This window comes from Gavia stellata, chromosome 4, assembly GCF_030936135.1.
Source record: "Gavia stellata isolate bGavSte3 chromosome 4, bGavSte3.hap2, whole genome shotgun sequence".
Classification (NCBI taxonomy): Eukaryota; Metazoa; Chordata; class Aves; order Gaviiformes; family Gaviidae; genus Gavia; species Gavia stellata.
The window spans coordinates 15,521,588-15,544,694 of NC_082597.1; the positions used below are offsets into that span (position 1 = coordinate 15,521,588).

Sequence of the window (23,107 nt, forward strand, 5' to 3'; positions counted from 1 at the left end):
TTTTTTAGTCTTAAAATTTGCCTTAAGCCTTCTTTTTTTAAAAAAGAAAGTAGTAATAATCTCCCTATTTGCAGTCTCTCGCCTTCCCCCAAGATGTAAATAAACCAGCATATAAGTGCACTTTTAACACTGTAGAAATAAAAATTAACTCCTCTGTACTATTGTTCCAGTACCTAGTATTGGCTTCCCAATTATAAAATCTATATTTTATTAAAAAATTATACAGTAATCCTATAAGAAACACTGTCAGTGCAATTCTATTAATGCAAGCCAATCTGCTCAACTCCTCTCCTTGCAAACCCAAACTGTTTACTGAAGTTATCAAGTGCTATGATCTTAAGGGTCTAGAAATCCACCAAGATATGGGGATTTTACATGTTGAGCCCCTGATAACATTAATTACAGTTTGGTGCAAAAATCCTCTATGCATTGATTGAAGGATAGATTCCATAAGAGCCTGATCCTGGAAGAGGCTGAACACTCAGAATTCTCACTGAAATTATTAAATGCTGTAGGTACAGAGCACCAGTCAGGATTAGTCCCTAAAGTTGCAGTGCCCCAGCTGTTCGCAAATTGCTAAGAAATGCACTCAATTTTTATCCATAGGACAAGCTTAAATACAGAATTACTGTAATTTTTATTTAATGAAAAAATTTGGAGATCCTTTAAATAAATTCAAATAATGATCTGGATTTTTTTTTCGGAATGTCCGCTGTGTTCTGGTAAGGAAACAAAGGGAGCATTGCAACGCTAACAGCTTTAAAAGGCATGAAACATAACCAAGCAGAACGCACAGATCAGTGGCAAATACAAGTGAAAAACTAAACAAATCACTATTACAGTTTTCTGTAAATTTAATTCTCTTTAAAACCACAAATTCATAAAAGGTTAAATCCACCTGCAGGACATAGAAAAGAAAAACCCTGTGGAGTAGGGCTGCTGAGAGCTAGAGATTATAGGCTGGTTCCTTTTCCTTGTTATGGAAGAGTCCTTATTCTACCAGTCCGGTTTGATGTCTTCTAAAAGAGAAACCAGAGCCAGGTTCAAAATCACAAAATGTCTTTCAGTGTATAATACTTTAATAATATCTGCATCTGGCAGAACTCAAAGCAGGAATTTATTTCAAGTCCCTGAACTGAATTCCCTCCCTGTTTACTGATTACATTAGGCTGTTAAGAAAAGGAACTGCTTTGAATAAACAGCGTATTTCCTTTTGGGACTGTCTGATTTTAGTAAGCTTTGGTGCATCTCATGTTCATTAACTTGGTGTATGATTACAAATAAAGAGCAGCAATTAGATGACAACTCTGAAGAATCTTTTCCTCTACACAGCATGTTTTCATGCACAAGGAATCCCCGCACAGCATACACGTTGCCACCTTCCCTTAATAAAATGATCTAGTTACTCAGTATTTAAAAACCACCACATACTGAGGTCTTGAAGTGTTAACACATTCAGGCACCTAAAAGCACTATGAAGACAAAAACACTTGATTAGTTATAAACCTAGAACAAGAATAAAATCTGAAGAAAACAAGCTTTTAATACATAATTTGTATTAACAGGCACAAATAATTTGACTGTAAAACTACCATTCCATTACTGTTTCTTAAAAACCAAGTAGTTTTTGTAAGGAAAAGTAGTACTTTTTTATTAAAGCAACAATAGTTGGAAAAACAGGCAGGCTTTTATGTATACAAGCCCCTGTTCAGGTCTCAAATAGATGCAGCAACATTCAAATTAAACATGAATTGAGAACAATTTGTCTGAGTTTAACCTGACTGAGTTTAATGCGAGGGGAGAGAGCAGACAGGCCCGCAGCAGTTACCCTCACAATCCACCAGTCCCTCACAGGAGTACCCAAGAGTACAATGTACTTCAACAAATGTAGCAAATGACCAAAAGAAACTGCTTGTGTGAAATCGAAACAAGCACAGGGCACCTCTACCTCACAGCTCACGAAAGGGAAACACCCCGTTATCGGTGGCAGGTGACTCTCACAGCACTGCCGCACGTCCTCTCAGCCCCCTGAGCGGGGAAGCCAGCTTTCGCAGTAGGACGGCAGGCAGGTGATCACAGGTTCAAAGCAGACTGGGTTTACAGCCTACCGCAGCTTCCCGAATGCCTCATTCTCACCCAGTCACTCAGCCCCGTGCTGAGTTAAGGACCCCTCTCCCTTGGGAAACAGCAATCTTCTCCCTTCTAGCTCTCCCTCTGCACCAGCGGACAACCCCCCTGGGTTGCCTGACCAGGTAACACAGTGGAGGCAGTCCAGAGTAACTGCTCTATACTCACATTTACCTTGACGGCTGCAATTCTACTTCAAACTGCATTGTTAAAAGTCTGCTGTTCTGGCTTGTATTTGTGAAAACTTGCCTGATTTTTCCAACTATAAACCCCAGTGTATAGCAGAGATTGTTTCTGCCTATAGACCTTGCTTCATTCAGGCTCCCTGATTATCATGGTTGTAACGACACTAATGTTAAAAACAAGAGTGCTCAGGTTCCCCCAGTGATATCTTTACTGACACAGCATATACTTATAGATCCTCTTATTGTTACCTAATTAATAGCACATTCGTAAAGAATATAATAGCACAGTTTAAGACTAAAGTTTTATTTAGAGACTATTCAGTTGCTAGACTGGAGATGAAACTGTCAACAAAGCAGCTCAGACTTATTTTGACAGTGACAAGCACTTACTAGATAGGTAACCATTATTCATAATTCCAAATATTAAAATCCCATGTTAGAGGGTTTTTTTTATAAAAAGTTTTATTAAACTTAATACATCTTGATTTTCTTTTGTATTTGTATTCTGAGCTTCATATTCAACTACCAAACTGACAGAAACATATTGTTAACAATAAAGAGTTTGTGGGGCTTAAAAGAAGCAAACACTTCTATTTTTGATAAAGTTACGGAAAGAGGCAGCTGAAAAGCTCAGCAACAGCCTCTGTTTACATAAGCCTGCCACAAAATTAATGTTTCGTACTGTTAGGTTTTCCCCATGGGATCTAGGCAACAGATCCCAACAAGCTCTGCTCCTCGGGTAGTGTGTATTTTATACTAACACAGGAGCAGGAGGTTAAAGCAAAACCAGTTTTGCACTTCAGAACAGCTTTGTTCCATGTTGGTTACTGGCAGTTGGATGACTGTCTCACACAGCAAAATGCCAGTCCCTAGAAGTATGAAGAAACTTTCCACTTTTTTCCCCTGCAGAGTATTTCTTCCACATGTATACTGCTTTGCATTCAGCACCAAGAGGAAAAAAAAAAAAAAAATTGCTGTTTGGCAGTTCATCTCAAGATGTGAGGGATCCAGAATATTTTTAATGGGGATACAGTTGTGGGTTATCATTACTACAAGCATACTACTCTTTTGCTGTGTCTACGCAGCAGAAACTAAGCAGCACAGCCATTTAGAATAACTATTCCTGTATGATTTAGCCAGAATATGTAACAGAATTCTAAAATACTGACGGGTTGTACAGAAAAATCCTCTGGAATTTTTGTTTACTTGTGACTACACCTTGCTGAGGTGGGAAACCTTTTCATACCAAGGATCTTGATCATGAATTCTTGATAAACTACTGAACTTGGAGAGTCAAACAGTAGGGGCCATATTAAAAAAATAAACTAGTCTATCAGTCCTCCAGACAGATGAGGGCTGGATCACAGGTCAAGCACCTGTCCTCACAAAAAAGCCGAGTTACAGAATTTATTATAATTATCTGACTACTAGTCTGTGTGGATGAACAGGTATGGTGGGAGCGCTAAGGACTTCTCTCAGTCTAAGAAGAATTCAGATTATGCTTAGCTTAGTTATGCTTTCAAGATTAGTTTCTCTGAATAGTCAAGTGCCCTGGCTTCTCTGTTCTGTTTCTGTCCTCCCTTGCTGCTTTCACTTTTGGCCTATTTTTAAATGCTGTCCCTTCTATGCCAGTCTGGGCACTCTGCTGTGCCATCTTGCGCAGCAGGGGAAGTTGGATAGAAAAACCACGTTAGCTTAGCTGGATCCTGCGCAGTTTCTGCTGCTGCTGAGTTTATATCACCCAAGCAACAGCCAGTAAGCAGCACATAAGCCAACCTGAGGTGTACTACAGGTGGTGAAAAACAAGCAGAAAACTTGTTAATTCATAAATCTCAGAGGGGAAAATAGCTGGAAAAAAAATTAAGTGAGAGCAGAAATCTAATATTAGCTCACCGAAAGACAGTTTCTATAAAGGATTGTATTCATAAGGAAGTTGTATTTCAAGGTTATACAATATAAAATATTTCAAAACGGCTTACAGACTACTTCAGTACACTTTTTTTTAAAGCAACTTACTTGTCTGTTGTGTACAGGGTTTGATGTACTCGAAGGACTGGATTGTGACAAAGCTACATTGCTATTTTTTCCAATCTGAAAGACATTAATTGAGCAGTAGTGAGAGGCATATTTGTCAGTCAAATGCAGACGCTGGTAATGGCCTTCCCTTTCCTGTGTAAAGTGGCACTAATTGCTTTGCATTTGGAACACAGGTATTTTGCTATTGCAGAAGATATACTTCAGATAGAATCGTAATTATCTTTCAGAGCCTGTATACCTTAAATAAACACTTAAAAGGCATATAAATACTGTCACAGGTCAGAAAACAACATAAGAAACAGTTGCTGGGAGAATGTAGATTGTAAACCCCCACCTCTCTAGACAGGAGTACTAGTTTCTCTAGTTACCGGAGTCACTTAGTGCAGCTAATCAGCAACTGATAGAGCACAGAGTACTCAAGGTCACAGATTCCTCCCCCAGGGGACCTTCCCTACTCCTGGGGGTTTCAAAGCAAGCGGCCAATCACCACAGCATGCCCTAAGTTATTCCATTTTCTTCCATATAGAGTCTTCATTTACTATTGCTAAATAAAGCAAATACTAACCAGAAGAATTAAACTCCAGAGGTTTAAATTTGCAATGGTATCAATTTACTGCATCAGAGAATTTCTTTTGGAATGCAAATTGACAGTACATATACATATGTTTTAAAAGTACTTCGTTAAAATATTGCAATATCCAATCTGCATATTTCAATGCTGAAGAGATTACAGCACTCTGCAAGAGCAGTCTGTCTTAGGTTTTTTACAATGACCTATAAATGTAGTGTAGATATTTCTGTTGCGATACAAAAGGGGAGACAGCTGTTGAGTCAGAGGAGCAGTTCCCCAGGGGTTACAAGGCTGATAAACATTAACCATGGACACCTGCTTGCAAATGGCAGATGACTGGATTTTGAATAGTTATTACAAAGTCAATGGACTTCAAGTAACATCAACCTTAATCATTTGTTGGAGAGGTAGCAAGGACCTGTCTTCTAAAGACAGTGGGAAATGCAGTTGCAAGTATCTTACTGAATAGATGGGACTGTGGCATTGGCTGGCAGGGTTTTCACCAACATCAGTTTTCTCCTTCCCTTCTGCAACATCATTTGTTGTTTTGCCCTTTCATGTATGTAGTGTAAGGCAGCCTTTGTCTCCCCTTCCATATCTGCCCTTTCTCACAGTAACTGTTTAAAACAGTGTTTCCTATTCACATTCTATCCAGAAGAAATGTTTAAACTTTTTATTTACAGCCAATTCTGAAGGCAGCTCCTGTGGTACGCAAAGATTAAAAGCATAGGCCTCTACCTATCCTGTTCCCTTTAGCCTGCTGTTTTGTATGCCATAGCTGTTCTTCTCCAGGCAGTAATGTCCCATATCAAGTTTTTCTTCAATATACAAATCTTGACTAAAGATACAGAACCTTGTAAAATCTTTCCTGGACATTCAGAACCTTGTGACATGCCTGCAAACCTTTCTACTCTACATCCACCATTATAATAGTCATAAGTCCCTTCCATAATAAAATACATGTCCATCTTTTAAATGAAAAAATAGCCAACAGGAAATGGGCTCACTGAGATCTTAGAATCATGAGAGGGAATATTACACCTCTTTAGGCTTCATTCATTCAGTGCTCCTACGACTAACAGCCTGACTCTCTACGTAAGACAAAGCAAGGAGCAACAGAGCTTGCAGCACTCTGGTCAGCTTTGAGCTGCTTTACCATACTGTCTTCATTCAGCGCTGGAAGGGCAGCGCTCCAGGACAGAAGCGTAATTCAGACAGACTGAACAGTTACAGCACTCAGTGAAAATAAGAAAGAAAGATTCCCAGTTGTGTTGGGTCTTTAATGATGGGAACACCATTTCAAAAGGGTTTGGATGAGGCCAGGACTCAAGTCTCTTTTTTTCTTTTAAAAATAAAGTATACTTCAAAACCCAATGGTTAACACTTTCAGTTACCATCTATCCAGGCCAGACTTGAATTAAATGAGAAAAAAACCTACCTGAGCCTATCACCAGTCACTTGATCTTTTTTCTGTGTTCTTATTCTCTTAATTTAATTTGTCCTATTACATCAGGGAACAGGAGCAAGATTTTAAGTAATACTGATTTTTTTGTGGAATTTTTGCTGTGATTGCTTTTCTAGAGCACAGCAAGTCAAAACAGCACAGCTTAAAAGTGATTTCAAGTGTTGTATTCTCCAGAGTTTTAATATTCACATGTAGAGTACATAATATTATTTGACCCATAAGCTTAAGTGGGTACAAATTTCATTTATTTATGCCATAAATAAACAGTAGGAAATGCCTATTTTGTGTTGCATACAATTCAGTATCCTTGTCACAAAGACAATTAGCTGCCAGCCAGACCTCTGAAATACAATCAGCGCCACTTTACCTCCTATTTTTGATTACTAGCGTAGCTTCAAAGACCAGCTGTGTAAGAGGAAAGCGTGACCAACTTTTACACATATACACACACATATATGCATGTATACAGATATATGTGTATGCACCTGTACATGTACATAAAAACATAATGTCTAAAAATCTGTGTATCATTACAAATATTCAGGAAAGACCTCTGATTGATTCTTTAAGGTTTATTTACTTCCATTACTGTGCAACATGCTGAAATACATCACAAACTGGAACAGGAATGTCCCACAGGAACAGATTTAATCACTAGGGGAGTCAGAATTTGAACTCAGAACCCCTTGCATATATCTGTAAGACTTCCTCAGACTGTGCTAGCTACAGATACATTCTATGTACTGCAAAAAAAGGATACAATCCATTTCCTAATACCAATGTTTGTACCAAAGTAACAATTTGTACTGACTTTTTCTTCCCATTTGAGATAGTAATCTCAGGGCAATTTAATCTTTTTGGGCACACACATATTTCAAAAATCAGATGTGTGACAGAATGAAGAATTTACAGCATCCTCCGCTGACTTCAGTGACTTAAAGACAATGCCACTACCCATTTTTAAAAGCCAGACAAATAATCTCAGTTGCACCTCTGCTGGAAGCAGGGAAGAGAAAATATACCTGCTAAGTCATTCTTTGAGACCTTCATTCTGTCTGCTATACCAGTTTTAGAATTTGTTTATTCCCTTCTTCCACTCCCATTTCTGTCTGCTACTACCTACGGATTGCCTTGCCTGCGATCTTACCCTCTTCATTTCCAGCTTCTGTTTTATGCACAATGTCCTTAGGAAATGAGTTTCACAGCCGTTCAGAAACAAGAAAAATCTGCTAAGCTACCTTCTCTAGATTTTCTAAGGTATTCTATTCTCTATGGTTTTGTCTTCCAGAGGCCAGGGCCAAGCTTTGTTTTCTGTGCACTGCACAGCACTGCACACGGCAGCACAATGAAACAGTAGATCATTATAAAGATCGTATTGGCAGTTTTTCCATCAAATTTTACTTCATATATACTTTTGTCCTTATATAGCAACACTGAAAGAGAAGTCAAAGCTCTATCGCTAGTGACAATGAAGTAAGAGTGTGTAACCTTATCTCTTGCGTGTAACCTTATCTCTTGCACTGACTTCAATATTCTAAACACATGCACACTAAAAAAAATAATCAAATGTCCACTAAAGGTCAGCTCGTTAAGATCTTAATTTCTTAATTTTTCCAAACAGGAAACAGCATCTGAGGTCAGGCATCTCAGACTCTCCCCACAGAGAAAGGTAGATGGAAGCATTTTACGTAAGAAAAATGAGGAGACTTGCATAACATTAAAAGACGAATCAGCAACAAGTTTGGGAAAAGAAACAAACAGAAATGCTGACTCTTATCTTCCTGATTTAATGACACAATTTGTTTCAGAGATGAGAATTAAGATCCAAAATTAATTTCTAAAAATTATTTATCCATTCTGGACATTCAATTCTACTTTCAAAGATACAAATGGCCACTTTATTAATTGAATAAAAACTTCTCATAAAATATTTTAAGAAAGTGTATATACATATATTTTTAACTCTCAAAGCATCTTTCTATGATTAATACAAAACAAATACAAACATGTTTCTGTATTAACCTAGAAAGTAAGTCGTGTGATGAAAAACAATCTGAAGCAAACACAGTATTTTCTTTTCAGAATGCATGAAATATTTCAAGCAAGTCAGACATGACCTGCAAAAAAATAAGAGGAAGAGTCCCTTACCTGCCGAGAGATGGAGCTGCTTGTAGGATCTGGCACCGCAGAAATAAGGTTGGCAGTGCTCTTTCTATGAACACTATTCATACCAGGCATTTTAGTGATTTTACAGGCTTTGCTACTAGAACTAGAGTTTTTACGTTTTTTTCCTTCTGATTTGTCAAAAGAAAGGGGTAGAGAAGACACTGCATTATGTGCTCCCAGGGAGTGGTCCCCTGAATGGTGCACAAGAGAAGATACAGACAGATTAGAAGAGTCAATACTGCTTACTACCATGCTCATATGTTTCACTGAGTCTGTTGAACTACTTGATAATGAAGTCCGTCCTGAGGGCTCCGATTTGGCACTGAGTGGGCTTGTTCCATTATTTGTATTGTGCACAGACATACTGTTATAGGAAGATGTAGCCTGATAGGAGTTCAAAGTTGAACTGGGGTTCAGGACACAGTTCTTTTTGTGGGACCCTGAAAATGAAGATGAGGAAGATGTCTGCAAAGATAATGAGGACGATGATGACGACGACGACTGCGGCTTTTTCTTTTTGTTACTTGAAGACTCATCACTCCGAGATGACAGGTCTTTCACTTTTGAGGATTTGCTGGTTTTTGTTTTGGATGGCTTGTGGGATGGGGAAGGGATGACTGCTGGCACTGGTGACACAGCTGATGGCGCCTTAAAAGTTGAGTCCATGATACTTAGGCTTGCAGCCACATGAGGAAAAGCTGTAGTGTGTGACATAATGGAATTCGTATCTGACGTTGTCACAAAGGCTGCATTTGATAACATGGCTGATGTCATTATGTAAGAAGAAGAAGTGATTCTTGAACTGATAGGCGTTGAAGGAATATACACTGCACTGGGGTTGCTGAAAGGCTGCAAGACTGATGCTGGAAAAGGACTGGAGACATGTGCTGCTGGAGAAGGCATGGGACTATCTGCCGCAGGAGGAATTTTCCTAAATAGAGAAGGAAAAAAAAAAAAGTTTTAGATACATAAAAAATTCCATCCAAACAACGCAGACAGGAAATGACTTCTGTGAAGAACCAACTTATTAAAAAAGGTAAACCTAGTTCATTCTAATTTTGATTCCTATTCTACCAATCACATATATTTTAATATTCACAGTTCAACGTCAGCCCTGCATTCTACAACAGCTTAAAAATTCTTTTACTTCTGTTTTTTTTTCCCTCTCTTTAAACTTGCAATTCCATTGCAAGGTTCTTTGGGATTTAATACAAACAACAAAACCCAAAACACATGTGTTTTAATATTGTAAGGATTCAGGAAAGCTGGGTCATGATGTATATTTTCCTAAAACTTAATTTCAAAATGAGGCACATTAAATCTGTGAAGGCAGCGGAGACTTAAAATGATGATTAGGTAAAGAACTATACAGCATAATATTCCCTATAAAATTCTGTTGTGGCACGTGAGCCCTAAACTCTGTAACTCAGTTAAACCAGAACTGAGCTCCCCTTCAGCACAAGTGCCCCATGTAGCAATTAAGTGCATAGTGTTACAACTTAATCACTTTATTACAAATTTAATTTCCTTTTTTTCCTTTCCTATTTTACCAAACAATTTAAAAGTGCAAATAAAATGCCTGATGGTGGGATCTATAAACATTCTAGTCACTTTGTTTCATTCATTGCATATGTGTTGCTTGAAAGTACAAGTTGTGGAACAGTTTCAATATCAACCGAGACTCACAGGTTAGATTTGATGAGGGTAGTAAATGAGCCAGGTTGGGGGTTTGTGAAGCACTTAATCACCGAGCTTAAAGAGGAAAGCTCATCCCTTTCCCGATGCAGTGCTATTCCCAACAGCTCATTTGAGAGCTGGTTAGACAGGATTAACTAGGTAAGGTATTGATTAATTTCACTAATATTGAAAAATTGACAAAATATTAAACAATGCTTGATAAGCTTGATAACTAGTTGAATACTATTCTGAGAATAAAGTTTAATAATATTACCTGTGAAATTAGTAGAATGCATTCAACTTCCTTTCTATTCAGCCACCATCTTCTATTATTTTATCTAGTCCAGTGTTAACAAAGAACCAGACTTCCATAATGTCTCTTGGAAAATTATCATGTGAGCTTTTCTCATTATTTAGACTAAAATTTAATTCACAATTTAATCCTCTTTGTTAAGAAGCTGTACATCACCATAACTCTGCCCTTGTTATCCTCACTACTGACACCTTTTCAGTTTTTAAAGGCTTAATTACTCTTGCCCTCAAAGTATGATAAAAGAGCAGCACTGGGTGTGCTGTTTTATCATAAATCAAATCCTAATTACAAGAGTTCTCTCCTGGTATTCTTCCTATAGAGACTGTCAGACAGAACACTGTTTATGGCACAATTACATAAGGGATTACATACGGTCCATGCAGCCAGGAATGAGGAAGTCCTACTGCCTGTGACTTGCTACGCAAACAAAGCTGCTTATCAGATCCATTCCTCAGATTATTTTTAAAGAAGGGCAAATAATTCTTAACCACCTCTGTAAAGTACTTTGAGAACTAGGGATAACAAGTACTTTGTAAATGTTACTATCATTCTCAAAATATGGCCTTGCATCCCTTTACCCTTTGTCTCAGCTGGATGAGCCACAGCTACAGAGCTGCACTAGCACCGGTTATAAAGTAACAGCTTTACGCATACCCCTGCTTGGGGAAGACAGGAAAAGATCAGTCAGTCCAGAGAAGGGTTGAGGACAATAGAAGAATACAATAGGGGTTAAGCACTGTGAGCTTCCTGTGTTACATAGACAAGTAAGTATGGATGGAATTCATTATAATATTAGAGATTACATAAACAGCTAGAACTTGGGAAAACATTTACAATTGGATTTAGTGGGAGCAGGATGAGGCCTGTTTATTTCTTGTATCATATAACTACTACAGAGGTTATTTTTGTTTTTCGTGATAGTAGCGGTACTAGTGACACATTTTCTCAGATGCCCGAGTATCTTTTCTCCTAGACAAACAAAGCCAATAGGTAACAAGTTTTAATCTTCCTATTTAAGGAAACCGAATCAGTTTTATTTGTGGAAGGTGACAGACACTAGTTAACAGCCAAATTTACAAAGTAGAAGAGAGGAACCCTTCGCAGATCAAGCGCGATCTGTCTCTAAACAGACATGAAACTCGCCCTTTTACGGCAAACCCAACCATTTCCAAACTATGTCTCCCAGCACAGTAGCACTGTTACCATCAAGTTACCAGGTTAGTCAGACAAGCCAAGCTTTAGTGTTTCAAAAAAATATTTAAATAAAAATCAAACCTTGTTTATCTAATGGCTGGCATCCAATGAATATAACACAGTCCTGATAATAAACAGTGACATGAAACACTGCACTTTAGTGTCATTACATTGGAAGAAGAATGCATATTCTGTAGCAGAATACCCCCAAAAAATCAATCCTATCTGCAGATGCCATGGGCTTTTCAGATATCTGTTTTTTAAAAAAAGAATAAGCATCTTTTTTAGAAGTGGAGTCTGTTTTAATGTATCTGTGTAGCCAAAGCCTATAGTGCTTGGAACCTGCATACATGATATAGAGGTGCTTCAATAGTGAGTAATAATCATAATTTTAAGACCCCAAAGCCAGTAAGGGCACTATGGACTAAAAAACTATCATGTTCCATCTTAAGCACACGCAAATGTGTACTGAGTTCCTTATTTTACAACACATGAGTCTTACAAAGCAAAGTCTGAATGGGTGATATCGGTGCATGATGCAGGTATAAAAATCTAGGTAAAATCTAACCTGTGTGTTATAAAACGATATGATATCAAAACATATCTCCAAATCCAGAAAACAGTGAGCTTTAATGCTTTTAAGTAATGTTAACAGAACTACTGAATTATTCCTCCTCAGATTCAGAAGAACTAAAAAAGTCCTAAATTTGGCAGAAATTTACATCACAATAGCAGATTGTTTTGTTGTGCTGCATATTCCTTAAGAGAGAACAGAAAATTTGTATTCATATTACTGCTATGCCTTAATACAGAGGTTATTTTACAAACGCTTCCCATGGAGTGTTTAGTTTAGAAGTTTTATGGACTTAAAAATGTTAAACTACCCACCAAGTGTAAAAATCCCACTTACTTCCACATCTGTGAGTTCAAGTGTTTTTCTACCATGGAGTTTAGTGCGAATCGAAAATGGTCCCATCTTCTGTCAAAGACATAGTACCCTCTTCCCATTAAGCGACTGCCATATGAACAAAACTGAAAGAAAAGATATTTCAACGTTGTTTATAAAAAAAAATTTCTACATTGTAAAATAATTATCATTTGTAGATCAAGGAACACCTTTGTAATTTATAACATGCGTACACCTCCTCTTTAAAAAGGTGTTTTTCACTACCTGCAGCATAAATACTTTCTGCATGACATATGAAATATGTGCATAATGTTTCAGCTTAGTGTAAAGTATACTTCATACTTCACTAACAAGTCAGTTTACTATCAGGCACCTATGTGTGACAGGGAAAGAATATAAATGCTGAGGTACTGTTAAGGAAGCAATTCTGGCTAATAATACTCTTGCTGCCTCAGAATGACAGTTACAGTTTTGTGCACATTATTCTCGTAATTGTGTAACAGGAATAAAAATGTAACTGAAGAGGAAAAAGGTGCAATGAGAGCATCTTTAGTATCTATTTAATAAACAAACAAACAAGTGACATTTCAGTAAAAAAATAAATCATCGTCCATGGCACCTGCGCTACAACAGAGCATTGGATACACTCTTCACAGTGTATGAAAATCATCTAAAGGAGTAGTAAATATTTTGAGAATTCTGCAGAGCTCAGGAGTATTTGCACCGCTTCCTCTGGAGAACTTCCTGAAAAGTCCTACTACACTGAAATGGTATGATCAGGAATCTACCCTTTCTTCAGTTGAGGCTTATGGATCTCACATTATGCAGAGAACTGCCGCAACACCTATTTGTGGGAGAGAAACCCGTTATAAATCATCCTCAGAAAACAAGACAACTCTCCATCATGCAGGGACCACATCACACAAATTCTGGCTGAGAGCAGAAGCTACTGATGCAGTAATAAAGCAGCCATTTAAAGCACTTTTTAGTTTAATGGACAGAGAGTGGTGACTGTAACTGTTTATCTTAAGTCTGTTTCATGGCAAGGTTAAACAGTTTAATTAAAACCACCACCTAGGTTGATAAACTAGCCTCACCTCCCAGTGATACAGATCAGTTACCACTAAGAGGTAGTTTAAGAAGCTACTGCCTTTTCCCCATCAATTACTACCACCTAGCTGGGAGAAGGACTATGTAAGGAAAACACTCCGCTTCAATATGGAATTTAGCAAGTTAGCATGAACCGTGCTGAAGGCAATTTACACCATCTTTTCTGACTTCATGTTGATATGGACTAAGAACAGTTGCACAGTAACTGCTTCAGTTGAGAGATACTAAGATTTCAAAGACCAGATGAGTCAGTGGGATTTGCCTTGAGACAGAACTAGGACCCTAAAACAAAATGGCTATTGACAGCCATGCCTCATGGATGATCCCTGTACAAGAAGTGGCTGCACTTAGATTTTTTTTTTTTTAAATTGTGTGGACACATATGCAGTGAGCCTTTAGTTTTTAATTCATAAAGAAGCAGCCAGCAAAAATGAAGTAGAATACAAGGGTATCAAGGAAGCAGGAGGTTACTGCATATCATAGTACTATATGGACTCTCATAATTCTTATTTTCTATGTAAGAACCAAATACAGAACTTCACCTGACAGTCATTTTATGTTCAGCTCATGCTTTTTCCTGGTATCTGACAGTAACAAGTTCTCCTTTGCTCTAGGGAACATAGACAATGCTACAGGTATCACAGTGTTCATTTTATTCTGCATATCGTATAGAAAACACGTAAGTGAAGTCTTCATTAATTTTATTCCTTGGCTCAATCTTGATGAGAACCAACTGCTTAGAAGTTCAAGAGTTCTCCCATTGCTTCTTGGTTTGTACAGTGTAAACAAATTCACACTGCAGCAATAATGCCACAAGGCAGCTCTTACTACTTACAATGAAATTTCTCACTAACGTGGGAGAAAGACAAACACAGCCGCCAGAGAAGCACAGTTAAGCCACTGCCAGAGCAGATGGGCTATGCCGTGCTCTAGACTTTCCATTTTTAGATCAATGAAGCAATAGCTTCTAAGTCCACATACACTCATATAAATGATATTTAATTACTGCTTCAAACCAGACTACAACAAAGAACAAAGCACTATACTAGCTCTTTGCTGCCGTACAATTTTCAGAACTATAACCAATTGCAAGGTACAGTTTTGTAAGAAATATGACCACAAAAGATTATCTGTTCATATCACATTAAAAACAACGTAACTTTTCTCAGTTTAGCAGAATTACACCCGGGTTGCAGTCTACTGAGAGGAAAATCTAAAACTAGAACTTCTGATTTTCTGCTGCTCATCCTGTCCTGCAACCTAACAACGTCTGTCACATGCATTGACCAGTCTTCTCCTTCTACCTTATCCCATCCATATAATTTTCTGTCAAATGTATTTGTTCTCTTTAGAATACAGTTTTCAGAATGTAAGGTCCCGATTCCTTACATTTTTACTAAATCACCTCTTTTTTCTCCCCTCTCTAATTACATAAGAATAATGGCAAGGCATGCCAAAGACAGACACATACCCCAAGAGGTCTGGGATGGTGTCCAGAAAAATGACAGTCTAATTTCTCAGATTCTTCAGCTCCATCCGCTTCTCCTTCATCACTGGACAATCTGCTCGTTAAATCTCCTCCCATGGAAGGCAGTGGCAGTTCTGGTACGTACCCACTGTGGTTTGAAGAACTGTTGCTGTTTATGCTATTTGCAGATGACGGTCTAGAAGGAGAATATACATTTAAATCATCAGTGTTCAAAGGCTCTGTGAACTCACCTGCTGGAGTCAAGCATCAAAGTAAATTATACCAGAAATGATCATATAAAGAAGGTCAGTAAGTTACAGAATAGCTGACATTTGGTCTTGTCAGAAATATATAATGGGTTAACATCAAGTTAATGTTAGCGGAAGCACCTTTGTATTGCCTGAGATTTTAAATTTGCCATGAGGTTGAGCTTATGATCTTGAGAGAGGCAAAGCACATAAAAAATGCAAACAAAAATCAGACATGTGTAATCTTCTAACATAGCACCACTACTCTGCTACTTGATTGATCCCAAGGGTCCAGTTATGAAATTTTATTTCATACCAATATAATACCAAAATTAGTGTACTAAATACAATAAGAATGCTTAGCTGACACCCTCTACAGCTAGATTAGTAAGTGAAGTAACTGGGAGGACCTCTTACAGCATGTAGGTTTTCTTTACCTTTGTCTAAAATCCAGTAAAACGAAGTGGGAATGCCTTTGCATATGGTACGAAGGTACCTTGCCTTTCAAAAGTAGCTTGGAAACAAATCAGATTAGAAGTGGGAGTGAAAAGGATTCTCAATTACAGTCTGTACAACCAAGTATGTATGTGAACCTCTGAGGTTGGAGGAGACGTCCGCTTTGAGTAAAATCTGAAGATCTTCTTCAGTCTCATGAATTTATGCTATCAGGACACAGCAGTCACTAGGACTGTGGACAGGTGCCCTCTTCTGAACTGAGCAGGGATTGCTCAACAATGTCCATCAGCTAGAAGTAACTGCTGCAATTGCTGTTGCAAGGGTTAGATTGTGCAAGTGCTCCTTAGCCTTCAGGAAAAGTCGGCCAGGTCAAGCCAAGCCACCTTCAGTGAAACCAGCAAGCTTTGCCTCAGCAGAGCAGGGAGCACTCACATAACCTCTTCCAGCAGCAGAGCTGCAGGCTTGCTGGCTCCCAGCAGAGCGGTAGCAAGGCTTTCCTCTGGCAGGGCTGCTTGCAAAAACAGACAGGACAACATAACAGAGGCACTGCAGCAGAAACAGAAGCGTAGTTTCTACAAACACAGCGTATGACTGCTAAAATCCTCCTCCTCATGTACCACTACCTTTGCAATTTCTTCAGCTGACTCTTGCGGAATTGCATTCCGGTTTTGTTTCTTTATTTTTTTGACTGTAACACCTACTAAAGACAATGTCTGCCTGTCCCTCTGTGCTCTTCTCTGTGTAAGGACTGTGTAAGGTCATTCCTTTTACAAGAATTATGCAGACTTCTCACCAATTTATCTACAGGTAATCTTTCATTGTCCTTTCACTCAAAACCTTTAAGAGCCACCTCTGCCATTGTATGAATAAAATTTCATTACGGCTTGATGAGCACAGAGAAAACATTGGAAATGGCTGTCTCTATAAGACTTGAGATAGCAAATACAACAAATTTTTCTTTGAAATAGGGACTATCTTAGTACAAAAGCCCCAAAATGGGCACCCAACCCTGACCAAGGCTTCTGCAAAGAAAAGAAATATGAAACAAAATAAATATGAACAAAACCAACTAGCTTAACTCTATCTACTTCAGTTAAAACTAGTACCAAAAAAACCCTCAACCAACCAACCAAAACTTATGGGAAGTTTACCAGAGGATAATTAGAATTCAGTAGATCCAATACCTCATACTAGTTTTTCTAAAGGGATGTCTTTAGAAGTTTGCATTGTCTGTCTGAAAACTGGTTTTGTCCTTCATAAGAAAAACCTTCAAAATGAGGAAAGACATGCTATGGACAGTTTCAAATCAATAGTTTTAAGAACTCGCTGCTTACATTGTCATTTACACTAAATTACACCTTTTTTTACAAGACACTCCACTGATGTAATTGGTGAAGTATTTGCAGAGAAAAATTCTATGTAAATGTGCAGAATTTCACCACCGGTACCTACCCTGATGCATGTAAATAGACTTTTATTCCCAAATGTGCCCGAATGACTTGCATGTAAGCTTTTCTAATTATTACTGACCATTTTAGCCAAAAAATGCAGTTAGTCTGAGATTCTGATCAGAGGGTGGACACAACTCCTCACCCCATTCCCAGTCAGACCACAGACTACCATGGACAGATTTAGGTTAATATAAACGTAGTCTTATCTTCTACTGCTAGCAGAAGCTCTTATATTAATATGTTTTATCATGCAATAGCCTAAAGAAGTACTGAATGCTTATAAAATAAGCTGTATGAAAGACTACGACATTTATTACAGCACCTTCAGAATGCAACATTCCACACTGGAGAATTACTTACCTTGGAAGTACAGAATTTGGTGGTCTAGATTTTGCAGGAGATGTTACTTTAGATTCTTGCCCAGAGTTCACTGAAGATCCTGACAGAGAGTCTTGTGCTGGTGTGGGCTGGCTCTGATAGCTTTCCCTTGCAGACGGTGGATGCTCTTTGTCTTTTGCAACTTCTTTTTCCCTGGATCGAGCTTTGTGTTCAGCTAGAAGGATGTCAAACTGTTTTTTACGGCCTGGAACTGCTCGTCGATGATTAAGTGAATGAGTCTAAAAATAGGGTGGTTAAAAAGCATTTGTGTGTGCATGACATTGTTTATGAGTCCTCTATACTTCCGATACACCACAACTCTAAAAGATTAAATCTACTTCAAACAACTTTAGCCACAGTTATGGAAATAAAGCTGTTATTCCACATTATCTTTGATAATTTATGAAGTCATTCTTAAGAAACGCCAACATCAAGGCTAAAATTACTTTTTGCAACAATTTTCATATAATAGAGTCTATTGACTTACCTTTTCCAAAACAGAAAATGTAATTCCAATAATTTTAAAATATTAAGAAGTAACATCATTGTAGCTCTTAACTTAGAATGAAAAATTGATTTCATTGGATTGAAAAACGTGCATACAGCTTAAAGTAAATTTAACTGATCATCTCTACTGACAAGCAGCACATACACATACAAATGTTCATTATAAATGTCTTACATTGCTGTTACTTTTTGACATAAGACTTATTACTATCACAACGGCAGCCTCCAAGTAATTTATTCAACAAAAATCATGTTAATTTTTAATTAAAAATTGACTATATTTCAACATTGTTGCACACATGAACCAAAAAAGGAGCATTTAAAATAACATTTGCGCTTCTACATGAAACGTTAATGCTTTTTGCATAACAAAATGACAAGAAAAAAAGATCTTTTTAGAAATATCAGTGGAATAATGCAGATGCTCTGATTCAAAGAAACAGAATTACTCAAAAGAATTACCTGAAGACAGCGTCTGAATACCATACCCATTGTCTGTAAGACAGGAGCAGGTATGACCTCTCAAACTACTGTGGTAGGATTAAACTATAACAAAGCATCTGATATTTTATCTTCTAAGAAAAATACCTTGCAGGTGAGCGATCTTGTGCAAGGTTTCTTTGTTTCAGGATCCAGTACTCCACAGTGTTTATTTGGGTCAAATTCTCTTTCTGTTTGATGGGGGGTGGGGAGAAAAAGGAGAAAAAAAATAGATTATTACAGAGTAGATATAATTTTTGCCTGATAGTACTTAATTCAACCAGGCCCAACCTGAACCACTGTTCCCAACTCCAGCACCCCATAATAGTGTGATGTGCATCACTCACAGTTGTGCATTTTTTTGTCCTTACATGTTCAAAACTACTTGGAGCAGGATTTCAATCACAGACTTCATAGAAATACATCTGCTTACAGAGCTGTGCTGAACAGAGTGGCCCAAACACGGGACCAAGCCAAATACCTGTGAGTTCAACTCCTTCTCTAATGCTGGCTGCCTCTGAGGCTGTGAAAAACAGCATTTGCAAATCTAGCTACTGAGTTTGGCTAAGACACATATAGACTAAATATCAGAAGTGCTTTGAACAACATTTCTTTTACATACTCAGAAACTCTGAAAAGCAACCCACAGTGGCTCAAAAGTTAATGCAAGATTACTAGTGGCATTTTAAAAACGAAAGTTATATAAAACTGTCCCCAAAATCTGTGTAAAAATAACATGTATGTTAGTTCTTATTTCCCTAAGTGAAGGGAGGCATGAAGTTTAAATTTGCGGAGATTATGAAAAAAAGGCATTTACATGAGTTCTACTCATGATTAACATTAAAAGTGCATTAATATTGAATATGTTGTATTTGCATATTTCATTTTCATTAATATTTTAGTATTTATATACCACAGAGAGCATCACCTCCTTTAGGTTATGTTAATATAATTTTAGGGTTTGCACTACAGAGCTGTTAACAAAACTATGGACATACACTTGTTAGTTTATGCCACCAAAAAAATCTACCATTATCTTTATACACCTTGACATTGTATGTTTTAATTGGCAGACTGGTTTGCTTTTGTTTGATAGTGGAGTATAAACTATTTACCAAAGCCTATTTTAACTATACAGTGGTGTTACATTCAGATATAATAAACATCCTGTGCTCAAATACGACATTTAATCTGAGGATCTAAAAATTCTTTGTAAACAAATCAGAGCTAAGACGAAGACAGCAATTCACAGCTATTTGACAATGTTATGACAGCATCACAGCAAGTAGAACAGCTGGAAGAAAAAACGTGAGGCCAAGTAGCCCATGTTAGACAACTGTTGTCCAGATACCACAATCACTAGCAGTTTTATGTATTCTGCTATATGGACTTAAAAATGATAAAGCAAATATTAAATGTTATTGACCTATTAGCAGAGACATATCAAAAAGTGAGCTTGCTAAAATCAGTTGGCACTGGTTCTTTTGGTGAAATCTACAAAGGGACTGAAATCTGTCACAAGTAGTTACAGTTTCTGTGGCCTTTACAGCACAGCAGAAATAGAAAAGTAGCTGTGTATGACTGAGTATAATAAACATTTTTTTCTACTTAATGGATGAAAATGCAGGTTCATGATCTAAAGGAGTTAATTACTCCTGGTTTTTGAGAGTATGATATTCCTATCACGGTTTCCTGAATCACCCACCTAAAAACCTTCAACGCAAATTAAAAAACAAATTAAATACACTATATGGACTTATAAATATGCCTTCAAATGAAAAATCCTGAGGGTAGTCATAAGGCAGTGGAACGTGTTCTGAAAGTCACCAGGCAAGGACTGTTTTGGACCAATAGAGGAACATACTTCAAAAATCAAAAGTGGTCCCTTTGGGAGTATCCAGATTGCTACTTGTCAATGAGAGTGTCCCTACCAAGAAAGACTTGCAGGACTGATTATAGCAAAGCCAGTTTTTAGGAAACCATATAGAGGTAAAATCAACAGAATGAATTACAGTCAGAAAAAGTGGAAGCCTCCGCCATCTACCAAACAACAAAATAACATGCTTTCCCTGAGAAACAGAAAATACTAAACAAACAGGAAACCACTTCTCCTGGCTGAAGTGTGCAGGGCTGTTCCAGAGAAATCATGAACATCTAATTGCCTGCTACAGACATGCCTGGTTTGGGCAACACATTAAATGAGTATTATCATCTTCTTATCAATAACAAAACGCAGCTTCTGACTACCTCTGTATTAGGAAATGTGTAGCATGAGAACCCCTAGACTCCTGTGCACAGCCACAGCTTGAGAAAGCTGTTTCTCTGGAATGGATTCCACTTCTTCATGGTCAGTGGACGGAGTAAAGAGCATTCATTATAACCTCACCAAAAGAAGAGGAAGGCTCAAAACTGAATTGTCTCAAACTCCTGTTTGCAACACAAAAAATATTCTTCTTGTAAACTGGGCATCTGCATTCTTTAACTTCACCCCAAAGAGAACAAGAACTAAGAAAGATTTAGGAAAAAAAAATTTTTTTTTGCAGTTTGCTACTAGGGAACACCGATCCATTTATGGTGGGCAGCCACAGACTGCCTTTTGTGGTTCCATGAGCTGTTTTCTCTCTCTCACCAACAGCAGCACTCCTGAAAAGAGGGCAGGTTCATTCATCACCCAAACAACCACCAGCTCTCAGCAAAGGAAAAAACCAAACTTCAGCCACAGCCAGGGAAATGGTATGAGAGAGAGTGGAGGTTGCTAAAAAGGAAAGAAAACAGATGTAAACCAGTCAGACCTATTAAGGACCTTCAAAAATTAACGGCTATACAGTTCCACAGCAGCGGACTGAGGGAAACCTAAATCCCCTAGCCACCGTCTCATTCTTTTAATGTGAAATGAATTAAATTTATGGGGTATCTAAAATAATAATCTCATTGACCTTCCAAGATCTTTTTCTCAGCCTTTGCACAGTTCTGTATAATAATGGAGAGGAATCCATCATAGTGACACACAATCTACAGGCAATTAATCTACAGTGCTCTCAGGACTTCTATTTGAATAATTGCTAAATTATTGTGTTGCTGCATCAATACATGAGGCATCAGAAGCAAGACTGAATGGATTCTAAACCTGAAAATGACAGAGGAGCTTTTAAAAATGTATCAATTCTGTGGATTTGTTAACCATATAAAAGTAAACTAATGGCTATTGGAGTGCTCAAACAGTCCTGTGCAGAGTTCCAGCCTATTTGGAAATGTCCACCAGTGAAACGTTCCCTAGCCTAGAAGACACTGCGAGTGACAGCTTAGAGACAGAATAATGATGGAGTCACCTCCACAGAAAAAGCAAGCAAGTTGAAGGAAGGCCCTACAGAAATGATTCTGCTTTATGAACACATTTCAACAAGCACTCGTACAAAAAAGGTATGAGTATCACCTACAGCCCTGCAGTGGTACGTGGTGACATGAGGAAAACAAGTATCTCAAAAAGTATCAGTTTCAATTGCCCAAGTAGGAATTCAGAACTGATTAGCTAAATTAAGCAACTAAACCATTAAAGGAAATAATAGGTTAAAAGAAACCAAGATTTTAAATTAACTGCAAAATATATACAGTTTTTATTAGAATAACAAATTGGATCTTAGCAAGTGAAATGTAAGGTTTAAAAGCCTAATCAGCTACTTTCTCTTAATATTTTTTCATTTTGTGGAACGCTATTATGAGCAACAGTTCTGTTTTCTTATACACCACCTTTAACTAGTTAAGAAAGCAATCAGTGTACTGAATCCTTTAAGGCAATGGCATTGTTCCATACCCCACACAGCCCTAGCAAACACCTCGCACTGGTCTGGAATCAAGCCAAGGTAGCAGTACCATAGGCTAACTGCCAAATTTGACAAAATGAAAAAAATAAACCTGATACACAGTCAAAAAATAGGGCACACTCATTAACTGGAAATGAAAGCATTTATCTTGTACAACTTACACTTCGTTCATAACTAGTGCACATTTAGAAATCATGTGAACTAACTTTCTGCCAAACTGACGATCTAATGCGGATCATGCTGCCATTAGCAAAATTAGCCTTTCAGTACACAGAAGAAGCTCCTGCCCAAATCACAATGTACTGCGAGCTGATGAATAGATCCTGCACAGCTTCTGAAGCCGTAAACTTGAGTCAGTTACTTTTGTTAAAAAAAAAAAAAAAAAAAATATCCCTCAAAACACTTTGTTTCCTTTCATTCTGAACCAAAACGTGTTTTCAACATGACATGGGTCACCTCCAGGGAACTCCATGGAAAATAATTCTTCCTCCCAATGGATGGCAACCTTTCTAATGGAGCCTCTGCCCTCCCACGATGAGGCGTTCT

At 37.8% G+C, this 23,107-nt stretch overlaps 1 protein-coding gene across 2 annotated transcripts in view; it reads right to left on the bottom strand.

Annotated features, from left to right (window-relative positions):
• Positions 1–673: 673 nt before the first annotated feature.
• ATXN7L1 (ataxin 7 like 1) overlaps positions 674–23,107 on the bottom strand; it is a 39,468-nt gene continuing 17,034 nt past the window's right edge. Inside the window, exons 4-10 of one of the 2 annotated variants that reach the window (XM_059816565.1) lie at positions 18,849–18,931; positions 17,736–17,992; positions 15,224–15,416; positions 12,646–12,767; positions 8,534–9,482; positions 4,329–4,403; positions 674–1,019 (exon numbers count right to left, since the gene is read on the bottom strand). In XM_059816565.1, the coding sequence (XP_059672548.1) occupies positions 978–1,019; positions 4,329–4,403; positions 8,534–9,482; positions 12,646–12,767; positions 15,224–15,416; positions 17,736–17,992; positions 18,849–18,931 (1,721 nt within the window). In that variant the 3' untranslated portion in view covers positions 674–977. The remainder of the gene's footprint in view (positions 1,020–4,328; positions 4,404–8,533; positions 9,483–12,645; positions 12,768–15,223; positions 15,417–17,735; positions 17,993–18,848; positions 18,932–23,107) is intronic. The other variant, XM_059816566.1, reaches the window with a different exon arrangement.